The sequence below is a fragment of the Penicillium macrosclerotiorum genome (genome assembly GCF_028827735.1).
Source record: "Penicillium macrosclerotiorum strain IBT 26536 chromosome Unknown utg000003l_segment0_segment0, whole genome shotgun sequence".
Taxonomy (NCBI): domain Eukaryota; kingdom Fungi; phylum Ascomycota; class Eurotiomycetes; order Eurotiales; family Aspergillaceae; genus Penicillium; species Penicillium macrosclerotiorum.
The window spans coordinates 2,927,976-2,951,478 of NW_026643083.1; the positions used below are offsets into that span (position 1 = coordinate 2,927,976).

The 23,503-nt window shown below is 48.9% G+C and overlaps 9 protein-coding genes across 9 annotated transcripts; 4 read left to right on the forward strand and 5 right to left on the reverse strand.

The window, feature by feature from the left end:
- Positions 1-856: 856 nt before the first annotated feature.
- N7462_003947 (amidohydrolase) lies at positions 857-2,455 on the forward strand (the record flags this gene model as incomplete). The annotated part of the gene is made up of 1 exon (XM_057075673.1): positions 857-2,455. The coding sequence occupies one exon, from the start codon at positions 857-859 to the stop codon at positions 2,453-2,455; it is 1,599 nt and encodes a 532-aa protein (XP_056935178.1).
- A 778-nt stretch (positions 2,456-3,233) lies between these two features.
- Positions 3,234-3,544, reverse strand: N7462_003948 (uncharacterized protein; the record flags this gene model as incomplete). The annotated part of the gene is made up of 2 exons (XM_057075674.1): positions 3,234-3,333; positions 3,375-3,544. Coding segments are annotated over 2 exons (270 nt in total), but the record flags the coding sequence as incomplete, so codon positions are not given.
- Positions 3,545-3,965: 421 nt separating this feature from the next.
- N7462_003949 (cytochrome P450) lies at positions 3,966-5,734 on the reverse strand (the record flags this gene model as incomplete). Its single annotated transcript, XM_057075675.1, has 4 exons — positions 3,966-4,094; positions 4,177-5,178; positions 5,253-5,399; positions 5,555-5,734. The coding sequence occupies 4 exons, from the start codon at positions 5,732-5,734 to the stop codon at positions 3,966-3,968; spliced, it is 1,458 nt and encodes a 485-aa protein (XP_056935180.1).
- A 614-nt stretch (positions 5,735-6,348) lies between these two features.
- N7462_003950 (uncharacterized protein) lies at positions 6,349-7,932 on the reverse strand (the record flags this gene model as incomplete). Its single annotated transcript, XM_057075676.1, has 2 exons — positions 6,349-7,826; positions 7,884-7,932. 2 exons carry the CDS (start codon positions 7,930-7,932, stop codon positions 6,349-6,351), a joined length of 1,527 nt encoding a protein of 508 aa, XP_056935181.1.
- Positions 7,933-9,155: 1,223 nt separating this feature from the next.
- N7462_003951 (uncharacterized protein) lies at positions 9,156-10,752 on the reverse strand (the record flags this gene model as incomplete). The annotated part of the gene is made up of 3 exons (XM_057075677.1): positions 9,156-9,372; positions 9,471-9,666; positions 9,690-10,752. The coding sequence occupies 3 exons, from the start codon at positions 10,750-10,752 to the stop codon at positions 9,156-9,158; spliced, it is 1,476 nt and encodes a 491-aa protein (XP_056935182.1).
- A 1,676-nt stretch (positions 10,753-12,428) lies between these two features.
- N7462_003952 (uncharacterized protein) lies at positions 12,429-13,145 on the reverse strand (the record flags this gene model as incomplete). The annotated part of the gene is made up of 1 exon (XM_057075678.1): positions 12,429-13,145. One exon carries the CDS (start codon positions 13,143-13,145, stop codon positions 12,429-12,431), a length of 717 nt encoding a protein of 238 aa, XP_056935183.1.
- Positions 13,146-15,018: 1,873 nt separating this feature from the next.
- On the forward strand, positions 15,019-15,732 carry N7462_003953 (uncharacterized protein; the record flags this gene model as incomplete). Its single annotated transcript, XM_057075679.1, has 1 exon — positions 15,019-15,732. One exon carries the CDS (start codon positions 15,019-15,021, stop codon positions 15,730-15,732), a length of 714 nt encoding a protein of 237 aa, XP_056935184.1.
- Positions 15,733-17,283: 1,551 nt separating this feature from the next.
- Positions 17,284-18,386, forward strand: N7462_003954 (alpha/beta hydrolase; the record flags this gene model as incomplete). Its single annotated transcript, XM_057075680.1, has 2 exons — positions 17,284-17,343; positions 17,397-18,386. The coding sequence occupies 2 exons, from the start codon at positions 17,284-17,286 to the stop codon at positions 18,384-18,386; spliced, it is 1,050 nt and encodes a 349-aa protein (XP_056935185.1).
- Positions 18,387-21,573: 3,187 nt separating this feature from the next.
- On the forward strand, positions 21,574-21,822 carry N7462_003955 (uncharacterized protein; the record flags this gene model as incomplete). Its single annotated transcript, XM_057075681.1, has 1 exon — positions 21,574-21,822. One exon carries the CDS (start codon positions 21,574-21,576, stop codon positions 21,820-21,822), a length of 249 nt encoding a protein of 82 aa, XP_056935186.1.
- Between the last annotated feature and the right edge of the window lie 1,681 nt (positions 21,823-23,503).

Below are 23,503 nucleotides of genomic sequence, written 5' to 3' on the forward strand. Positions count from 1 at the left end.
GGGGTGGCAAGGTTTAGACGAGCTTATCAAGATTCACTGACCTTCTGGTGGAACTTCGATGCGGGGGAATAGCCTTAAGATAGCCGGGGGAGATTGGGGTAATGTCATTTACTAAACTTATTAATGCTGTGGACCGTAATTATCGATCCCTGCGGCCAGATTGCCAACCTATGATCTCTGAAATAGTATTCTCGCGTGGGAAATAATCTGGTTATGGGGGTTGTATCTTCTCAAAGGGAAATACCTCACTTCAGTTGTAATGAAACTCGTTCATTAATCTCTAGTATGAAGAGGTTGGCGAAGATTCGAAGGTGACCAGTTACCTGTAGTTTCACGGTCTTACCGAGATACCTTCGGTAAGATATCAACTCGTCTTCTAACTATAATCCACATCCCCGTTTATCTTTCTCTCGGATTTTCATCGAATCGTCAGCTCCCAAGCTCATTCATCTGGCACGGGGATCAAAAGGATCCACTTCCCCATGGGATTTAGAGAAAATAGACCAATTGCGTCAAATTGCGCCGCCAAGAAACGAGCACCATCGGCTACTTTTCCTTTGACCAATCAGAACCAAATACTTCTGCCTTTATCTATTGCTCCATATCCCGACATTGCTCATCCGATTTTGACGGTTGGATCCTGAGTATTCTCTCGTGACAGCAAGCCCCGCGAAAAATCGTAGATTTTTCGAGTCAGAGGCTCCTCCGGTTTGTGATATTCGGAAAAGGAAACTTCTAGAGACCACGGATCACAAATTGCTTCCGGTTTATCCACGCCTGCCGTTAAATAGGTTCTCTGAGCGCCAACTTAGGTTTCAATCGTTAGCCCTATTGACCTCCATTCTAAACTCTGACCATGACGTTCATATTCAAGAATGGCCGTATTTTTGTTCCTTCGTCAGATTCCTCGGGCGGAGGTGAGTTTGCGGAGGGAATGATCATAAAGAATGATCTTATCTCTCATGTGGGCTCTCTGGACGAGTCCCAAATTTCAGAGGATGTCACAACCATTGATCTCGAAGGTCGAACTTTGATCCCAGGCTTCATTGATGGCCACGTACACATTTTACACTATGGGCAGTCTCTGCAGAAAGTCAATCTTATCGAGTGCAAAAATCTCGAAGAAATTCGAGAAACAATCAAAGCATATGCTCAGGCCAATCGTTCGGCTCCTCGAATCTTCTGTCGGCAGTGGATTCAGTCATCTACTAATGGCGTTGCTCTGGCTAGTATGCTTGATGATCTGGATCCGCGACCTATTTTCATCGACTCCTTCGATCTCCACTCCATGTGGTGCAATTCAGCTGCTCTGGATGAAATGAAGGCCCACACAGCCCCGGACCTTCCCGGTGGCACAATTCACCGCGATGAGAATGGCAAAGCCTCGGGACTATTGGATGAATCTGCCTTGATGAACCTCGCGTGGCCATATGTCGACAGCACTTTCTCTAAAGAAGATAAACTTGCTGCTTTGGACACGGCTGTTACCGCCTACACTGCCGCTGGTTATACGGGAGTTGTTGACATGGCCATGGATGAGGGAACATGGGAAATCCTCAATGAATACCGCCAAACTAAATCTTTCCCGTTCCATATCGCCGCCCACTGGCTCGTGCCGTATGCAGATGACCAGCAGGCCAATCTTCGCTATGTGGATCGAGCAATTGAACTTAGAAAGCAATACAAGGAGCCTGATTTCTGTATTGCAGGAATCAAACTCATTTGTGACGGCGTTGTTGATGGTTGTACAGCTGCTCTTCTGCAGCCATATACAGGCAAATCGGACCCAGTAGATCCAATATGGCCCGAGGATAAGCTGCGAGAAGCTGTTCAATATGCCGATGCCGCGGGAATGCAGTGTGCCATCCATGCCATCGGTGATCGTGCTATAAACCAGGCTATTAACGTTCTGTCTCAAGTTGGCACGCCAGGTCGCCGGCACAGGATCGAGCATCTTGAGCTGTCCACCTCTGAAGATGCGAAGCGCTTAGGTCAACTCGGCATCACTGCTTCGATCCAGCCTGTCCATTCTGATCCAGCTCTCTTCAAGGCGTGGCCAGGTCTGGTTGGCCCCCATCGATGCAAGCGCGCTTTTGCATACAAGGAGTTCTTGGATGGCGGCGCCCCTATTGCTATTGGAACAGATGCTCCAACTGCGCGTCACTTCCCATTCCCAAACCTCTACAATGCTACCACTAGGCGGTCGGCTCTCGAGCCCGAGACCACAGATACCGTCAACCCTCATTTTGGGCTGACTCTAACCCAGGCAGCTACTGCGGCTACTACTGGAGCCGCCTATGCTCGATTCGCTGATTCATGGACTGGAAGCTTGAAGCCAGGCTTGAGTGCGGACTTCTTGGTAGTAGACATGCAGTGGACACCAGAAAAGCTTTTGGAGGCAAAAGTGTGCCAGACATGGTATCGGGGTAAGAAGGTGTATGACTCGGGAATCTAATCGCCATTGGTCTTGGGATATGTAAAGATAATAATACCAAAGCAATACGAGACTAGACCCTGAGTAAGAATTTTTTAATTTCTGAAAAAAAATTTCTGAAAAGCTGGTTCTTCATAGAAAAAATATTGACTGACAGAATGATCCAAGTTGATAGTTGAGTTCGAAGCATAACTTTTCGCGAGTAAAAGATGACGTTCCATCTCCACCTCGAACATTAGGTCGTATGTAGTCTTCTTTCAAGCAATATTCAGCTACAATGTAAGTGGGGATATTATGATGGTCATGCATTGGCATGCGAACTTCAACATAAAAATGTATTAGGAATTTCTTGGCGCTTTCTAAAATGAGTTCTTCATGTGGGGAAAATGTAGCTGGGTAAGGCGACAGCGTCACGGTGACATCATTAGCACAGATAGTTGCCTCTGACAGTGCGAAAGAAAAGAATGGATAAAAATATGCTTATTTCAGGAGATTAATCTTTATTTCCTTTAATATAATGAGAGAGAAAAAATCAATTTGATCTTAATACATTTTGATGGACTGATTCATTCACACTTTACAATAACAGACTGCGGGTCCGTAAGCTTTAAGAGACAGGTCCCAAGATTGTTACCAAATTCATTCCTCTGGTTTACGAGGCTCGTATTGCGTGGCATACTCCAGGAAGTTCGCAGAGAATACGGGCCCTTTGAAAAACCATGTAAGCTATTGCGCTTTTCGGCAAAGACACCAAAAATAGGCTCAGGGGTCAAAGAGAAAGATATGTCGCTTCCATACCTTTAGTAGGGTCATTCGGCTCAGATGTATGATCTGTGATCTTATGAAGATCTTCGAGGGCATGCTCATGCGCAAGCTCAGCACACATTGCTTTCGGAGAGCTAAATAATTCGTTCAGTTCAAATATTTTGGATTTCATGACATTATCCTGGTTTGCTCGGGAACATACGGTGCCACATTCTGATCGATGATCATATCCAGATCACTGAGCTTGTGTGCTTGGCCTTTTGAACTGTCGCTGTCACCCAAGGTGCTTCGGCTTTGCATGGAGCTGGGGACCAGCGGATTATCGTCCTTCGATGTATTAACCATTTTTAGTTGCTTGGGCTTATGATTGGTTGGTTAATATTCTCTGTGAGACCGACGTCAAGTAATACAAGGGTTTGAGAGTCTTTGTTCAATCTTATAGGTAATAAAGAAGGCAGGAAGAATAAATGGGGGAGAGAAAAGACAGGTGAGTGAGTGACCTCATAATGGAAGTGCGGGGAGAACTTCTGGTTGGCACACGGAAAGAGGTGTGGCAAAATAAAATATAAACATCATGACTCATTACCAAACGTACAGAAAGCCAGAAAGAAAGAGACAGGACCAGTATTCACAATTTCTTTTGCTTCGCCTGTACTACTATAGCATAACCAAGTTGATTTTTCCTGACTCGGCTGGCACCTGTATGTAAGGATATTCCACAACTTGTGGATGATTGAACGATTGTACGATTGTTAGCCATCCTCATTCATAGGGGCCCAGGTTTTCGCTTTGTCACTTGAACCCACATATCTGAGACTGCAAACAGCCCAAGATAATTCTGTGCCACCCAGGGCCGTGTTGGGCTTATGAGTGCCAGGTCAAAATTGCGCAAGAGCTGCGTTCGTTATATAGAAAAACGATTAGCGAGCGATGGGAAAAGAGGGAAACTACAAGCAGACAGGGTTCTTTCTATTCACCTCGAAAACAATTTTTCCAAGCTCAATTTGGGCCACCGGCTTCCCTAAGCACTGGAATTTACCATGGCCGAATATGAGGTTATTGGTGCGAACCATTTCAGCCATCTTTGCAGGATCAGCTTCAAGCCACCTTTCGGGTCGAAAAACCTTTGCATCATTGCCATATATGTCCTCGCTGTGGTGCATAGCGTAGGCTGAATACCCAATGCAGACGCCCTCGGGTAGATATACACTCTCACCATTTACGACAACAGTGTCACCACCGGTCGGAATGTCGCGTGGGAAGATGTTTGCAACAGGCGGCCAAACTCGCAGGCCCTCGGATATCACGGCCTGAAGATACGGGAGTCCTTTGGCCTGGGCGGCCGTAATAATACCTTCATCCTTTCTCGGCGCACTGCCCCGGCGCACGGCATCATCGATCTCTCGCTGCAATTTGATATAGACACGAGGATTTGTTATGATGTGTAAAAGAGTTCCACGAATGCCACCCGCAGTGGTATCGGATCCTGCGATTATCTGTTCCAGCGCCTCCGTGCGCAGCTCGTCACCTTGTAAGCCGTGGCGCATGAAGGAGGCCAACATATCGGATCGCTCATCGGCAGAATTTGCAGAGCGCTCATCAACGATGCGAAAACATGCGGCCATCATTTTGCCGAAGCCATTGGTGTCCTTGGGCGAGGGTGCTATGAATCTGCCAATTACAGGCGCCTGGGTAACCCAGCTGAAACCCAAACCCAGAGCGGTGTTGCCAATTGCGAGTCCTTCTTCGCTTGATTGAAGATAGCTGTCCACGTCGTGGTCATTCTGCAGCATACCAAACCCCTTACCGAGGCCAACGGTACTAATCACGTCAAGCGTGAAATACTGGACCTTTTTTGCTAAGTCCATAGGTACGATATGGCTATCAGATGAAAGATATTTGGACCGAATGAGGTTCAGAAAATCTCTCAGTCGCTCATCCACAGAGCTCTCGAGGTGCAGATTCTCTCTTCCCGAGTACTTCAAGGCCATTCCTTGTCAGCATTCTGATGTTGACATAAGCAGAAGACATAAGAGAACCAGAGATACCGTACCCCGGGAGCCATCTGCTTCCTACGTTGCTCATGTTTCGCGTTGTCAGTCTGGCTGAAGACGTTGTCCCGCCGGTACTCAATTCGCGCAGCATTGTAGTACCAGTCGGAGCGCTTATAGCCAGGCTTGTTATTCACATGAGCCCACACCTCGGGCGAGGATGTGATCAGAATTTTGGGCGCGATGCGGGCGATCGGACCTGGATCGAGTCGAGGCGGTTAGCAGCAGGAGTAATGGCACCGCGGTTGAGATGCGGCGCCCAAGATATAGCTGGAAGATGCCTCGCACCATGTTTCTTGCTGACTTCGGCATACCACTCGTGGCACTTGCCCCCGAGGATGGCCATGCTATGAGGCCAATTTGAAAGGCCAGTCCATGATGGTCCCTGGAAATGCCTCAATTTAGCATAGTCAGTGATCGCCTTGTAGAAATAGAGAGCCAAAAGGCCGCAGATAATCGTCACGGGTAAGGTGGCTGTCTCCATGGTCGACAAACTGAAAATCGAATAGAGCTGAACAAAGGGAATGAACGCTGCGAGCCTTTTTCACTGGTCCTTGTATTTGCAGATTGAACTGTCAGGAGGAGTCGCGGGGCTGGCTTGCCGTTCTCCCAACGGTTACACCGGGTGATTGCCAGTTTATGATAAGCGGGGAGCGGACTTACCCGTTAGCGGATCCCGCGTTGTGGACCACGAACCATCCAATCACTCTTCTTGGAAATACAATATTCTGCAATTTAACAAGAGAAAACAAGTTAAACCTAGTTGACGACGGAATAAATTGAATGTATCACTTGATTTGAAAATATGGCGAGGTTGTTGCTAAAGCGGAAAAGCTGACTGGTCGAAGCTTAGTCCAATCCGGAGTATGCCCAGACGATTGGTTGCCGTAGTTGCCGTAGCTACTGTAGGGCGGGGTGGATGGGATACCGAATACTGATTCTGTTAGCTGGCTTCAAGCAATTGTTTTATTGCTAAATAAAAGCTAGGTCCTGAGATACTACTTATGGAGTATGTCAAAACAGTTGACTTTGGGATATCTATTGAGATAGGTAAGAGAGCAAAGTATGTACAAGGAAGGCGTAGCATACTCATCAGTATCAAACTGAATCGATGCTCTTCCGACGTTTATCTAACATAGCCTCTTTCATAAACGGACTCCGGGCCCGAATCTTCCTTCCATAGAGGACAAACAATACCGGGGCAAACGAAAGCATCAGCGAGATAAAAGCAAGCAGTGTACTCGCCCAATTAAACCCGAGTGTTGAATACATACTCATGGCCGCCAGGGGCAGGAACGCTGAGAACATGTTTTCCCCTGTGGCAATAATGCCAATGGCACTGGCAGCGTACTTGGCATATGCATCGACGACATAGTCTGAGATTCCAGTTACCACAATCACACTGCCTGCACCGACCATGGCTAGTCCGACCGCAGGGGCAATCCACGGCAGGCTAGGATACGAGGTCCACGCGTAAGTGAACATGCCCCCCGCGATGCCGAAGACGCCGCCCACAATAGCTAGATACAGTCGTGCCTCAGGAATAGGTGTACCGGGGATTTCAGTATTTCGCGCAGCAGAATTGAAATAGATGCGACCAGAAAATAAGGTCCCAGCCCAGCCCACGATCTCTCCGACCACAATTGCTCCTTGGACGTACCCTGCCTGCGCAGGAGTCCAGTCATACAGGCCCGAGAAAACTTGCTCGACGGACTGAGTGAACAGGTACAAGGTACCGACGGTGAACGCAGACCACAGGCACGAAACGAACACCACGGACTCTGTGAAAAATAGGACCAAAGGTCGGGCCGCACTGCGCGCGACCATCCGCAACATAGACGTCCCCTCGCTGTCGATTTCGTGTTGAGTGTATGCCATCTTTCCCTTCTGCCGGAGAGCTTTCGCCCGGCGTCCTAGGATCGCGATCCCACGACACTCCTCAAAGAGCCAGAAGTATGCTGGGAAAAATGCACCCAGCCAGATAAGCTGAAGATAGCCGATCCACCTCCACGACAGGAACTGGAAGATGGGGGCGCCAATAACAGGCCCGATGCTACTGCCGACTAGATACGCCACGATATACAGGCTGACGGGAACGTTGCGCGCCCTTTCAGTGTCCCAGACGTTGCCAATCACCGTGGCCGAGGTATTCGCCAGGATAGCAACACACCCGCCGGCGAAGAACCGCGTCACGATCAGAGTCGCAAAGCTCTGCGCCACGGCTTGGGGGATCACAAAGCAGATAAAGGCGATGTACGTGGACAGGAAGACCCATCGCACCCCGAAGTCTTCCATGAGCGGAAGGATGAGAAGAGAGAAGCAGCCTCCGCCGACAGCCCAGGATGTCACAGGCCAGTATGAGTGGGGGAAGTGAGCATCTGAGATGCCGAACTGTTCGTTGATCGCGGCGTGGGCCACGGTAATGATGGTGCCATTCATCATAGTGATGAAGGTTGCGAAGACCGCCAGCCCGGTCAGCGTCCACTTCTTGCGGAGAGACCAATTGTACGGGTTCTGGGGATCTTGAGGTCCATCCCAGGTCACAATCTCGATGTTGCCGCCCGGAATATTGTGATCTAGAAGGCGGTTAGTTCTGGCACATGTCTATATCGCCACCAGAGAGGTATACGGACCTATGGTTTGGTCGTCATGACCAGACACATCACCCCGAGAAAAGACCATATCGAATAAGAAAAAACGTGGAAAAGTCTCTTCTGTGACACTTTCTAGGCAAGCGCCTCTCACGATCGGAGGGCTTTTTTTGTTTTTGGCCGCCACGACTTCCCCGATGTGGGAAAGGCAGGGACGATGATCTCACAGTTCCGTGATTGGTAGCCTGATCTGACAGCCAAATATAGATATTCGCCGCGAGAGCCGCACGTATACCAACTCAGATCACACATCTCACCGGAAGAGAAGAAGGAAAAAAGCAACCTGCGAGAGTTTGGATTTAAAGCCAGATAGAAAGATGAAAATTTTTCGACCGTTGGGACCCTTCGAGACCGTCGCGATCATCCGCGCACCCCATCCGAGCAGGCCTTTTCCTCGGTTTTCGAATCCACCGCGGCGGCCTCTCCAGACAATGACTGTTTTTGGTCTAGCGCGGATGGGTCGTGAAAGGGAACCTCAAGTGTCAGCCAGTCTGGTTCACCTTTCATTGGGGCCAGTCGATCATCGCCATTCTTCTTAGAAGAATCGATTTGCTAAATCGCCGTGCACACGCTCCCCCCACTACTCCGCATTTCTCGTGAATCAGCCACATCTTATCCAATGCTCGAAGCGCACGGCCAGCCTCATCTGCGATCGGGATCCGATAGCCCTTCACGGAAATCCCCCTGAGTTTGGGTCTCGGGGTCTGGTTCCGGCGGTCAGGCCCCATGGGTCTATCCGTCTTTCATGGCAGTTAGCTATCATCATCTTTGGTCTTCGACCGATCATCTGTCGAGTGGCATCGGAAGTTGCCGGAAACTTTGCTAGATAAAAATGGTGATTAGATAGAGAGATTGATACGGACGGAGTGATGTTTCTCGGCCCAGGTCACCTGATTGAGGGACATGTGACTATATAGACAGCATTCTGTCTGTCGGGTAGAGCCTTCCTATCTCGACTGCTGCCGCCTTTATGAGAGCGCTCCGACTCAGGCTTGACTGAGAAATGTGGATCTGTGTCCACAGCCGTCAGTACTTAACCTTAGGTCAACTGTTCTGGTGGTCAGGGACCCTAGAGCCAAGCCCAAGCTTGTCGCCAAATCTTTCATCAGGTCTCGAAAATTGTGGAGGGATGCTCCCGAAAGTACCAACTTATTCTAGGTACCTATGACGGTATAGTCTATGCGTGTATCTGAAGGGAAAAGTGGATTCAAAGTTAAGATATTTTGACCTTCCGTCAGTACCTTAGCCTAAGAATCAATCATGGTTGTCACATTGATAGACATAGTTGATAGTGACCAGACAGCCATCCTCCCGGTGATATGAGCCGCATCTTTTACAGCCACCAATGTTGCGAATATTCTGATAGTCATTCCACATGTCGTTACCACTAATACTGCAATTGGTGCCCTGAATGAAGACGCCACAGCCTCGAGTCTGGTCACCCCAACAATTTCCAGTAGGGTTGGTCCCACTAGAGGTGCATAATTAGTAATATGATTAAGGGGTAGAGGGTTTATGAGAGAGTATTATGCTAAATGGGTAGGAAAACGATGCGGGAATATAACTCACTCGGTCGTGTAGTAGGGGTCGTCGTATCGATATAGCGTATTAACGGCGTGGTCGCACCATTTCACTAAATCCGGGTTCGTACACAATGTCGATCCCTTGCAATCATAGTCAATAGGATCAGGCTCGAAGATATTGGGGAGAGGATTGTAGCCTTGCGCCTGAATCACAAACTTGCTCGTGTCGATAGTAGAAGTTCCTAAGGGTAGTGTCCACTCGTACGTGTAGCCAGTAATATTGAGACTAATGACCCCGACCTCCGACTAGGATCAAGGGGGGACGTGGAGCCTTCAGGAAGTGTGCCACTGTAATTATATAGCGTGATTCCCTCAACCATGTATTTAGTGCAGACGTATTCATCGGTTTTGAAATTGACACTCCATCCGGGGTCGGTATCAAACTCACATCCCACGGAATCCCAGATATAGAGGCGGACAAAAGCGTAAGGAACGAGAATATCGGCCTTGATCGTTGTTGAATCCGCTCCAGGAGAGGAATGATAATTGATGACGGTCTTCCCGCCCGGTAAAGAATTTGTGTTGACAGTTACTATATTTGAAGAGGGCCCCAAAGTCCCACCTCCTCCTACAGCACTTACGTGCAAGTCGTTCTTAGCCCCTAGCTGGAGACCGCCAATTGTGATTGAAGTCATTAAGCTTAGAACGCTTGCAAGCAGATCGTCGCCTGAAAATATAGAATACCCAAGAGCATTCGAGGCCGTATTCCAGGACAATTTAGCGGAACTATAGTCCGAGGTCGAGATCGACAGTCCTAATACTGCTCCTGCGCTGCTTCCGGATGCCCATAAGGATGCATTATCATTCAACAAAGAACCGCCATCGACCTCTCCGATCATGCTCTGCATATAGGAATCAGCAGGCAGATTATCGTATGGATTAGGTAAAAGATCATTTATCAGTTGAAGAAAGCCAGCTCCACGATCCTTTGCTAATTTAGTAACCTCACTAATCGCAGATTCCGGTACGTTGTATACGATATGCCAGAGCTTCCGCGGGTCTTTTGGTGTCCAATCGTTTGGTGTATAGGAATTAGTGTACGCCGCGTAATCTAGCTCGAAGGTCAGCAGTGTGTCCATAGTATCCTCGAAGCAAGACGCCATAGGCGACCCAGGGTTCAGGATTGTGAATGCGCCGGGATGCGCACGCTTGGTGTAGTCATTAATGTACTTATACAGGTCCACGTACTGATTGTTGTCCCCACATTCGGGCCAACCCTCATCGAAGAAGATGCCGCCGATACTGCTACCACACAGCGAGTACCACATATCGACATCTTCCTCAATTTGAACAGTCCAATCTGAAAGCCACGGAACCAGTCTAAGAGATAAAAAAGCGAGAATTGGTACATGGCTCCAAGTGGCTAACGCAGGGTGGAAAAAGATGGATCCATGTGGAACTGGCACCGAGGTAAGTGACCGATATCCTATGAAAATGTTCCTAGCAAGGACCAACTAACAAATTTTCAGGACTTTTGGGGTTGCAATCTTTTCACCAGCGATCAGGGGCTCAAGGTCTTAAGTACAGACACGCCGTCGGAACCCTACACGCTGGCAAATCTTGCAGGCGGCCCAACTCTTCAGGAGCAGATTAATTATGCGGGGAGAAGCTAGAGTGTTCGTGAGCTATAGCAAAAGCCGTTATATAGAGTCTAATATCGAAAAATAATCCGAAGAACTACCGGTGGCGGGAATAGTAGTATCAAAGCTGGAGCTATGAATTACATTGTACCTGACGCCCTGGCTCCTCTCACTTCGATTATTTGAACCTGAATACCGGACTGGAGACCTATAAGCTTTAGCCCTTCTATAAATTCAGGGCGCCAATCTCGCACTACCTATATTTTTGTTAACAGACGAAATCCTTGGAGGTGAGGTGTGGAGATCTTCCAGTCTTGGAGCCAGGGTCTAATGGCCTCCAATAGGTCTTCATTTTCGTAGACCCACTCCCATTCTTGTTGTCGAGCCAGACCGTCAGTCAACGTTAGCCATTCGATGTTTTTTGGAAGTATATCCTTTAGGCAAACCACATTTGGCGCCCACGGAGAAAATCCAAGTAGAAATGAAATCGGAACTTCCAATCTTTTCAGCATGTGGAGTCCGCTGAAAGTTTTGAAAGACCCACGAAATTTGACCTCCGGACACTCGGGATCCGCTTGGCAGACGTCCGACCCTGCCGTAATAGTTAAATCCGTTAAGGTCTCTTGAACATGAGATAGGTCCGCGGCGATTTGATCCAATTTGAAAATATCCGTGACAAATTTATCTTGAAGATCTGGGCGGTAGTACCAGTCCCAATGAAGCTTCTGAAGTCCTTGGGTGGTTGATAACACTTGACCGAGAAGCCCCTCGCGTAACATCGTCAGGTCGAGCGAGATGAGACTAGATGGCTTTGGTGGATATTTTCCGGGCCATTTGAAAGTAGCAGGATTGTCGATTAGGGCCCTCAAATGTTTAACCGACGGCAAGTAGAAGAAGGGGAGGACGTCGGCCGTATACCTGTGGTCTTGATACTTGCGAATATAGAGGCCAAGAAAGGGGTACACAGCCGACACATCTTGGAGACGTGCAAAGGATGGAAAATTGGAAGCGGGGAAGGCTACCTGGAAATTTGAAGATATCAGGTAATTTGGGGGGAGACAGACAAGAAGAAGAGAAGGAAGCGAGGACCCTTCTTTTGGAAGCTGTCAAGAAGAAGCAGCCGCAAATACGGCGAGGACCCACATACCTCTGTGCCGTAACACGCTAGTCAGAGAGGCAGTATACGCTCAACACTTTCCGCTAGATAGTTTATAGTATAGTCGGATACTATCATATTAAGTATCGCGTCCTATTGGATCCCACGTATCCTAAAATATCGGCATATGGAAAATACTAAGAATATCACACTAGATGAAATTTTCTAAGCAAGTTTCTATACATTGAGTTCAAAAAAAGAAACAAGTCTAATCCAGAGTTAGTGGCGCAAGCGGCTCATCCCCCGTCAGGCCCATCTCTGCCAGCCGTGCTGCTCGGTCGTCCAGAAACGCCGTGTACAGCGCTTTCGGGACGGCCCGCGCCTCGTCCTCCCACAGTTGATACCCCACTTCCTCCCAACCCTCCAGTTGGCGGGTGAAATTGGCGCTTGGTTTAACCTTCCGCTGGGCGCGCACAAAGCCCAATACTTCCGCCCGGGGCAGCCGCAGCTTGCGCATTAGATAGGCAATGATGATGGTGGGTGAGCGCGAGATCCCCAGTTCACAGTGGACCAGAACCGCCTGGGACGGCGGCGGCTCACAGTGCTGGGGTGCGTCGTCTTCTGCGTTAGATTCGTTAGGCAGAGCGGCCAGCACAGTCAGCGCGGGGGAGGCCACTTGATCGATGAAGTCACAGATATCGTCCAGGTGGACCAGCAGGTCCTGTGTTGACGAGTCGGCGCACTGCACGAATTTGTGTCGCTCTTCGGTGACGCCGGCGTTGCTGGTCCTGATCCACAAGCCTGTTCGGCAGACGTCGAGAGAGACGATTGCGTCGATGTGGTTTTCTTTCAGCAGTTCCCGGGTGTAGGATGAGCTGAGGTTGCCAAGAACGAGGCCAGTGACAATCTGCTTCATCCAGGGCTCGCGTGCCTTCTGCCACCGCCGCTCCCGTTCAGCATAATCTAGTTTTGTGTCTTTGCCCATCGTGGCGCGATGATTGATCCCTCCCTGCTCTGAAACCTGATTTCTGAGAAAGAAACAAAATTGGGATGAAGAGAGGGAGTTCGTGTTCGCTCGACTGGGGCGGAACCTGACATTGAGAGCGGAATTAAATTGCACATAGACTACGCTGGTGGCGCAAGGCTGCGTTGAAGCTTAGGTTCACCAGGAAGTGGGCCCGTCTTATTCCATATCTATACAACAATATGAAACCAAATCTACAGATGATCATGCATTTCGCTTTGGTGCTGCACTATCCTGATGTTCCTTTTCCACTGGACGCTTGGACACCCACTTATTTCACTGGATGGTGGAGCCGATCATGACCGCCCACGAGCCCCAGAATGAGGCTGGTGTCGCCTCATACCCAGCGCTTGACGCTGCGCTCACAGGACCTAACGCTACGCACAGTGTGAAGCCATTACGACTGATGAAGCTCCACACGCTCGTAACCCATCCGAGTACGCCGAAGACCGGCCGATACTGCTTGGTCTGTGTTCGCCATGCTGTTAGTTGGGAATTTGGCACTCATGAATCTGGCCCTCAAGGAAAGGGAAACTTACAATGCCATGGAGAGAAAACGATGCTGGAGGGGTTCCCGAAGCAAGTCTGGTTTGGAAGGAACTTAGGAAGAGCACAACTCAAGAAGGAAGGGAGGACCGAATCTCGTACCCGATATTCAGCTTCATTCAATGACACACAGAAACGCTATGTATATTGCCAAAGCTAGATTATTAGATGTTTATGTTACGATCTCGTAGTCGATAAAACTATATTTAAAAACTCTGTGATTCGTTGCCAAATCATTCTGATAAAGTTTATTACGAAAGTCTATTGAAAACAAAACGAGAAGCGCACTATCTATATTTCAAAATACTAGATATACGTATATCGTGTAAGAAAAAGAATCCCTAGAATAAAAATCCAGAAGCTTCTTTCCAAAGTTCACGGATATAGAAGCGTAAGAAGGGTTAATCCTTCATTTTCTGAATTTGATAACCGCTTCGCACGTATCTTCGTTGTTAATCTAGGCTTCCTCATCGCCTACGTTTTCTTTAAGATGGCCTTCGTTAAGGTTCGCTATATAGAGGTCAGAGAATTATCGACTCCCTCGTTGCCTAGATTACCAGCAAGATCAGCATACCTTTTTTACAGGACCATAATGATCGTTACGCACCTTCGATAAAACAGTATCGATTTTAGGAGACTATTACTTGCTAGGACTTTCTAAGCAAGGATTATCTGCAACAAACTTATTGTTGAATACTCAATAAATTAGATCAAATCCTCAGATCATATCCTCGCATAATTGCAAGCACATATGTCTTGAAAGCTTTGCTAGCAGAAAAGCCTACTTCTTCAAAACTCTGTTTGCCTGATTGATGGGTCTAGCCACGTAGGAAACTACTAATGCACGCCTCGCTGGTAGTTACTGCTTTGTCATAATAATAATAATAATAATAATAATAATAACAATAATAATAATAACAATAATAATAATAGTGGTAGCAGTGATGGCGGTAGACTGATGAGAGGAAAGGGGAGGCAGCTTGTGTGTATTCGCTTTGTAAAGACTAGTAGTTAAATATATATGGTCAGTTCGCGGCTCTTTTCTTTTGAAATAGACCTCCATACAGATGCCATGAATGCCTGCTCGGTCCGCCGAGACGACCTGTTTATGTGGGTCCACCTAAACAGAGGCAGTGCTACTTCGCTGATGACTCACCTAGAACTCTGAGCTAGCACCTACAAGCCCAGTCCACCGTAAGCAAGAGATAGCTTGTCAGGGGCCAGCCAACAAACAGAATATAAGATCCTTTCTCTAATTTCAAGCCAAGTTTGCACCATCAAATTCGTCATGGACTCCACGGTCCTACCAAGCTCAGCTTCTGCACAGTTCTCAATATGGCAACCGTTGATACGTGTGTATCTGATCTCATATGGCCATGCATATGGGCCAGTGGTGTGGCAAGCCGGAGAAGAATGTCAGACTAAGCTCCTCGCGTACAACATTCGTCACTTGCCCAATCCGCCCCGGCATCTCCGTGCGAATGCAACGGGTATCTCAAAACGACTCCAGAAAGAGTTTCTCCAAAATGATATGGTGGAAGCATTTCTGCAAAAAGTCCGAACCGATCTCCTCGAAGCAATTATCGGAGAGGCCAATATAGCGATTCAAAATGACCCATTGCCAGTTATCAGCAATGAAAATCTTGAAAACCAAGGTGTATCTCCAAGTGGTGAGAGACTTGACCTCCAACGCCATGATGAGATTGCACAAAAAGAACGCTCAGTGACTGTCACAGTATGCTGTGAAGAGGGGCGCCACCGAAGTGTTGCATTTATCGAAGAATTGGCTCGAAGGCTTGCCAGCTTCAAGGATGGCGATAACTTATCTAAGGCCTGGAGACTAAGCGTTGACATTTCTCACCGTGACATTGGCGGGCCAAGTGAAGCCGATGGGCATACCGAGCAGCGCACTAGCTCAAAGGCCCAAAAGAAAGCCAGACAGAAAGGACGAGATCAAAAGAGGGGATTGGGTGTCAATTTTGATGAAGCTGGGGATAAATGATCGCGAAAGTCAGAATAATACAATTTGGAGCATTAGAATTTGATCTATCATGAGAGCACATGGATTTGGGCTTGGTATATTTGGGATTGAATTGCTAGGTCATTGATAAGGACTGATCCACCGGCAAGAGCCTGGTGGAGTTGGATGTCTCTTGCTTCATTAGTCGCCATTAAATGGGCCGCAGCAGAGAAACGATACCATCCATTTCGCCCAATATTATTAACAGGGATCTTACTTTCATCCTCAAAAATCTTGATATTCTGCCGATTCTACTCCATGGTTAACTCAGTGGAGCATGGGACACCACAGTCGGCACCGTACGCAAAGTGACGCAAGCCGCACATTTTGATTATAGGAGGCAGTACGGTCTTTGCATTTGCGGCAGTATTCATATAGAGCGTCCCCAACTGGGTCTTGATCTCTTCACGAGTTAAACAATTCGGATTTGCCATCCATTTTTCCGTTCCTAACAATTCCAAGCGACCAGAAAAAGAGGGCACTGCTGCGCCGCAATGAGCCACCACGAATTTGATATTTGGAAATATTCGAAATATTTCTTCATAGAGGATGTTAATCACAGTACGCGTTGTATCGAATGCCACCTCGATAAGGGGTCTTACTTGGTCTGTTGGGGATGGTGCGACGGCATTCGGATGGATGTGTACGACTGCTTCGCGCGAGTTAAGTTCAGTTCACACGGGATTTAATGAGAAATCTGCAAGTGAGGTTCCATTGTAAATTTTGGAAACCGCAAACCCATCAGGCGGAATGTTGAAAGTTGTCATGACGCGATCAATCTCTGCAAGACATGCTTTTGGACTGTCTGTTGGGAGAGCGGCGAGGAGACCAAAACGGGTTGGATATTTTTCTGCCACAGTAGCTCCAAATTATTCGCTTGACGCAGCCTTTCAAGAGTGGCTGGAATGAAGGAAAGCATTTGGAGGCGACTGTTTGCGCGGTCGTTATATTCTAATATTTCTGCAGGTCCCAGCACGTTGGCTCGGTGATAACGAACTTGGCTGCCTCATATATTTTGAGGAGATGCTGTGTTTCTTCACATAATAGCGGGAGTGAGAAATGGCCATGTATGTCTAGCCAGCCATCTTGGCTTTGTTGAGACCTTCTTCTGATCTTGTGAAGTTCAAAGATGAATGGGAAGATATCTTTTGGCTCCGGTGCCAGGGATCATACTGATTCTTATACAGGCGTCATCATTAATCATTAGTATACACAAGAATACGTAGATACCCGATTTTCATTACCTAAATGCCAATTTTATGGCGTAGCCTAATGTATTCATCCTTTCCAATCTTTCGTTTCAAGGTGGTGGGCGGAGAATGCAATGGAGATAAGCCGCTTATCCCCGGGCGCAGCCTTTCTCTTTATTTTGTATCACGGCCACCCCCGAATTCTGAAAGGATCGTAAGCCAGGGGTGTCCTGAATCTCTAGAAAGTTTGCATGAGGGACCGCTTCTACCTTTGTCCTTTGTTCAGCTCGTACTGTTGAATCTGATCCGCCCAAGGTCTTCATTGTAGGATTTGCTCGTCATCATGTCTTTATCCCACGAAGAACGACTTGGTCTAGCGGCTATGGATCCTGAGCTTGCTGAGGTAGTTCTACCTCCAATGCCGAAAATGGAGCTATCTAACATTGATGAATATAGTTTCTGAAAACCAATTCATTTCCAGACATAGATACATCGGATCCTATCAAAGTCATTGTAGGGTTGCGTATGTATATGAAGAGTCTATACAAGCCCGCAGGACCAGATAGCAAAGTCACCGAACGTGATCTCTTTATTCTCAATAGAGACGGCCTTCAACTTCGTGCGTGTGTCTTCGCACCAAAAAAAGCAACTGCATCGCCCATGCCGCTGATTGTGTATTTCCACGGAGGAGGATGGACTATTGGGTCGCCTGAAGACACAGCCCCATCCTGTCGCTGGATTGTTGAGAATCTAGGCGTGATATGCATTGCACCTGGCTATCGGCAAGGGCCGGAAGATCCCTTTCCAGCTGGCGTCAATGACGCTTGGGATTGGCTGAAATGGATCGCTAAACATGCTGAATTGGAACTGGGGGTGTCCCTCTCAAAAGGATTCCTCATCGGTGGTTCATCAGCAGGTGGAAACATGTCAGCGGTCCTGAGCCATCTCGCTCGTGATGAAGGCTTGACGCCCTCTATCACCGGTGCATTTCTCCTAGCACCGATGATCCTTCCTCCCGGCACAAATGTGAGTCTATCGGAACAGCAGAAGAGCAAATATGTTTCTCGTACCCAAAAGGAATGCCAAAAGGACCCTGTTCTGTCTCCCGAGCTAGAGAAAATCTTCCACGATTCGGTACAGGGAGATGAACAATCTCCGATGTTTGTGCCTTTTATCTGGCCTTCTGGACACCGTGGGTTGCCCAGAACTTACTTCCAAGTTTGTGGGATGGATATTCTGCGCGATGAAGATCTTATCTATGAGGAGGTTTTGGCCGAAAATGGAGTGGAAACCAAACTCGACGTCTATTCGGGCATGCCGCATATTTTTTGGAGCACTTTTCCTATGCTGACACAGAGCAAGAAGGCTGCAGCGGACTTCATGACTGGAATTAAATGGCTTTTGAATAAGGACCAGGATGACAATTCTGCAGGGCGAAATGATTGAGGACACAATTCTCAAGAATATATATATCGCTGATCTTCTAGCTTCTAAGCATTTCGAGTGACAATAAATCTCACTAGTCTAAGACGTCCCTTATACTTTCTGTTTTCCTTTGTTTCAAGATAATGAGGGAGAAAGTTTCTTCTTAGGTGATGATCCACCTCATCCTGCTTGTGACAAGAAAAGCTAATTTAGTGATAGATACAAACATAAGACTAGATCTTGAGCTCAGTGACAGGAAAGTCGTACTCTCATTTTTAGTGGCCGAGAGAAGGACTTTTATGCGTCTCAAGAACTAATATATATAACCTTTCTGAGTAAACGGAACCGATTACCTGAATTGGTGGATACCCGTGGCTACAGAGGGTTCTATTTTTGGCTTCCACTGTACAACTACGATTTCGAACAAAGTTCCTCGCAGGATTCTAGTAGACTGGGTGTTTCTGCCTCTGTTGCTCCTTTCCCTTTTCAATTCATGCCCCCCCCCTCCCTGACTGTCCAAGTGAAATTCGACCATCGATGAAAAAGTTCCCCTAGAGGTGGAGGGTAAGCGTGCAACGTATACCATGGGTTCTGTGAAAAAGTGGCCCACATCCGAGGATGCAGGTGGAGATGCATCGAGGCAAGAAGCTGTGCGTGGACAGAAACGGATGCATGGCATGCTCTCCGCTGAGACGCCGTGGTTTGAAAGTGAACACTGATAAAGATATGTGGGCTGGGCGTTGACGCAATGCAGAGGATGGCGAATGCGAACTATCCACACAATGGCTCTGTTGTCGGCACCAGTGGCCCGACTCCGACGGATAAGACTGATAGAAAAACAAGAAGGCTGGGCCAAGAAGGCCATGGAAGAGTGTTCGAGGAGGATGCAATACACTTTCGACTAGAGCAGCCAACTGCATGGGTACAGGAACCGCCAGCCGGAGGTATTCCGGAAAGTGGTTTAGAACCTGGCTCGTATGCACTAGCTCAGTCGGGCTCAACGTTACCCTTTCGGAAACCTATAGTTCATTTCACATGCGACCCCCTCTTTCTCCCAGGGGGATGGGAGAAGTTGTTTTGGATATTCTGCAATGGTCTGAAAACAGAAGAGGGAAGAGAACGGGGCCGTTATACTCTGTGCTTGCAGCGAGGATCATGTCACCTCACGGGTTTGGGGGTTGATCATGCCCAGTTGCAACACGGGCAACCGTCGGCCAGCGCACAAATCTTGGAGCGAGCAGCGACGCGGCCGATCAGTGACCCGCCATCAAGGCGAGGAAGGTCGAGGATCGTAACTGAGCTGGGATCGGGCCAGGGCTTCGGATGATTATTTTCGAGGAATGCGTCTAGTAGTCTTCTCTTGTGGCGGGTTGCAGGATCGTGTTGCGCAGGGACGTTGATACGGAGAATTCTTGCTTCGCCCCACGCAAGACTTTGAGTTGAATGCTAGACCTTCTCGATCGTTTCAAGAGAGACGATCAAACCCGGCCATACGCCCCCCTTGCCCCGTGCGGTCCACCAGCGTCCGAGGCCGGCGAGCTAGTCCAGGGGAATAGCCCCATCCGCAGAAGTTGAAACCTCGATGCCGAGTCTATCTTCGAGCGGAGGCAATGAGGAGTGGACTCGGGCTCCCCGCTCGACGTGCGAGTCCTTCGTGATTGGGTGCTGAGGAGCAAAAACATTCGAATCTGGCGACTGGGCCAGGTAAGACATTTTCCTTCGGCTAGATATTCCTGGCCCTACCCTCACCAAGTCCGGACAGACTAGAGAAGAGGCAACGAACGAGGCTGGTTGGGATTTTACCCGCATGATGAGTGAGACATGCTCGCCCTGGCAGCTCCAAACTACCTAGCGCACGGTATTGGAGAGTTCCCGGGGGTAAGTCGTGAGTTATTGGCGAGCCGATGACGCCGACGGGGGGGGGGGGGGGATCCTGCTTCCAGAAAACACCGAAAAGTCATGCCAACGCAGCAAAGAGGGTTCGGCGGGAACCCAAATGTTGGACCACGCATGTTTCGGTCACAACAGAGCCTCCCCCTTAGTAGTCCCCCCCAGCCATTTGCATTTGAATCAAGATAGACAAAAATGGTCATAGTTTCTGGGTTCGAGAGGAGAGGGTCGGGAACAGCAACCCCATGAGGAACCGGACTAATAGAATTTGCATTTTTTTTTTCTTTCCATCAGAATGTCTGACCGGGTTTCTAGAGGCGCGTGCTATTCTTGGTAGTATATGTTATTATGCATTCAAAATGGGGATGTATTATTTAATACGGCTGTTGGTAGGTTAGATTATTTTTATCTCGCGGCTATTGTATTGTTGGCATATTATGAACTGTTGTGAGGATTGCTATTCTTATTACGACGATGATCTACCCACCCGGTGCGTGTTGGATGTTGGGATTGCGCGCCTCTTAAGAGTAGATCATTATAACCACCATGGCTCCGAGCCCGGGCGGTGCCAAGCTTTGTAACTTTTTTGTCTTTCAGCCTCAGGATGAATAAGTCCCTGTGTTAGGTTGGAAATGTTCGGTCTGAATGGCCTGGAATGTCAATGCGAGGGAGCGCATCTTGGACGGGATGTCCCGTCATCGTCGACGCACGTATTGGTCATATTGGCCATATTGGGCATGTTGGGTCCTCCGTAGCCCTGACGCGGTGTCCCGAAGTACCGGTACACACAAATGTATAAACCCATCCTTGCCTGTGGCTCCCGGGGAGACTCGTGGCAAAATGGATCCAGGGAATTGGATCAGGAGAGAAGGAAAACGGGGCGAGCTAGAAATTTGCCAGCCCTACTGCATGCACTCCAGACGGTCGCGGACGGCAACGGACGGCACCCAGGTACAGTTCTCACCGGGGGAATCTCGGGGCCCGCCACTTAATCTATCGGGAGGGGGGACGACGGAAGAAAGGGAGCGAACGAGAGAGAGACTGAGCAGACTAGCAGGGGTCGGGAGGAACCCACAACAGGGAGGGAGCAGGAAAGCAGGGAAGCAGTGGAGCGTGGAGCCCAGGTATTGATGGGTTGAAGGAAGTGAAGGGGGTGAAGGGGGTGAAGGGAGGGGGTGAATGCGAATGGTCTAGAAGTGCCGACTTCGACTGGACGAAGCCATTGCAAACGTCATGGAGGATTTGAGGATTTGATGATTTGATCAGTTGACCCTCATGGGCCGATGGGATTTCTTGAGCCATTTCGGACGAAGCCACCATGGATAGTGGCTCCTCGGGTCATTCGTTGCGACTCGTCGTGCCGAGCGATTCTGATATGTCAAGTCTGATCTCCAAAGACCGTCCGGAAAATCGGGAAAAGGGGATCAGCTTAAGCCACAGCCGTCGAGGACTTGAGGGACTCGAGTCTGACCGAGGAATCGGAGAATTAGCAGAAACGGGGAGGGTGGAGCGCGCCGCTAGAACGGGCTCTACACAGCAGCTCTTGGACCACGTTCCGGAGTGTTGAGATTCTATTCTTTGCACTAGAAGAAGGGGGAGGGTGTTGTTTTTCCTCTCTCTCTCTTTTCCTTTTTCTTTTTTTTTTTTCAGGTTCCGTAGAGTTGACCCTGTTGACCCTGTTGACCATGCGAGCCATGCCATGCTAGCCATAGTGCCCATGTTGAGCATGAGGGACTGGGCCCCGGTGTGACCAATCGCAAAGATGGGCACCAGGGGGAAAGGGGATGAGCAGAAGGAGGGGAGGAAGGAGGCCGTTTCAATGGCTGCAGGTAAGCGCCCACCAAGCGTGAAACCACCAGCGGGTTGCTTCAGGTGCCTTCAGTGCTTCAGGTCGCAGCGCCAGTTTGGACCTGCGCGGGCTTGGCACGACCGGGTCTCCACCGCCTCGCTTCCTGTTGGCCCTCCCGTTGACTCCTCCCCCCCCTCCTCTTCCCTTTCGCCAGGGATCTTCTCCAAGCCCGTCGGACACACAGACGACATCTGCAGTCCTGTCACGTCTGTCCGGGGCATCCGACTGATCTATCGGTCAGGAACAAGACCCGGCCCGTGACCAGGGCCAGTGGGAGAGCGAGAAGGGGACCAGGAGGTGGGCAGGAAGGACCCGGAGCGCAAAAATAGTACGTAGGACGTTCTGGGCCGGGCATTATTGTTTGTTTTTTGATTTTATTTTTTCCCTCATTTATTTGATCTTATTTGATTTTATTATTATTGTTTTTTGTTCCCTTGGGTGTTATTTTAGATCTTCTTTTTGAGTTCCGTTATTTTGCTCATCCATTTTTCCAGTCTGGAGAGAAACGTATTTTTTTCGACAGTATTTGTTTTTTGTTTTTTTGTTTTCTTTTTTTGGAAAGGTGTTGTATTTTGGGATTATCCGCACCGATGACCTGTTTAGGGCATTCAGAACATTCAGAACATTCAGGACCTTCAGGACCTTCAGCAATAACTGGAATGGGGGACGAAGTAGTTCGTTGTGTTGGACTGTGAACCCTTCTCGTTGATGAGCTTGGTCGGGCATTGGCAGGGTTGGCGATGAGGCCTGCAACTAGGACCGACCCGGTCGATGAACTATAGCCGCAGAGTCAGTGAGAATAGCAGGAATGAGTCGGGCTCTGGTGGACCAAAAACCAGGTAGCGCTGGACTGGGTAACTGGTTGGACCAGGAGCGTCCGGACGTGCAGGCTCACTGGTCCAACGGGGCCCGCGTAACTAATCAGCGTGGCCGGCGTGGGCGCAACCAAGTGGGACTCGGGCCCTCTGGGTGGCCGTATCGTGGTATGGTCGTATGGACCCAGTATAGAACCAGTCGTGACGCGGTAATTCGTTCGGGCCAGTCGGGGCCACCCCCCTCCCTCCCCTTTCCCCTCCGCTTCCCCTCACGATGAGAGAGCGCATCGAGACGGAGCGCCTGCCAAGCGTGGTCAATACCGGTTCGAACATGTAATTCGACAGGGTCTGGGGCGCTTGTCTGGCCTTTCGCGCTGTTGTCCGGACTCGCCAGTACCTGAGGTACCGTCCATGTTGCTGCGATCCATTACGAGAGAAGGACGGGAGCCCTGGTACCTCTTAATTATTATTAGTACCCGCATGGTGAGTACCGACCTCACTGACGTTGTGTATCCTTTTTCTCTCTCCCCCCCCCCTACTTCTTCTCCTGGACCCCGTCTGACCCCGAATTCTCTTCACCTTCG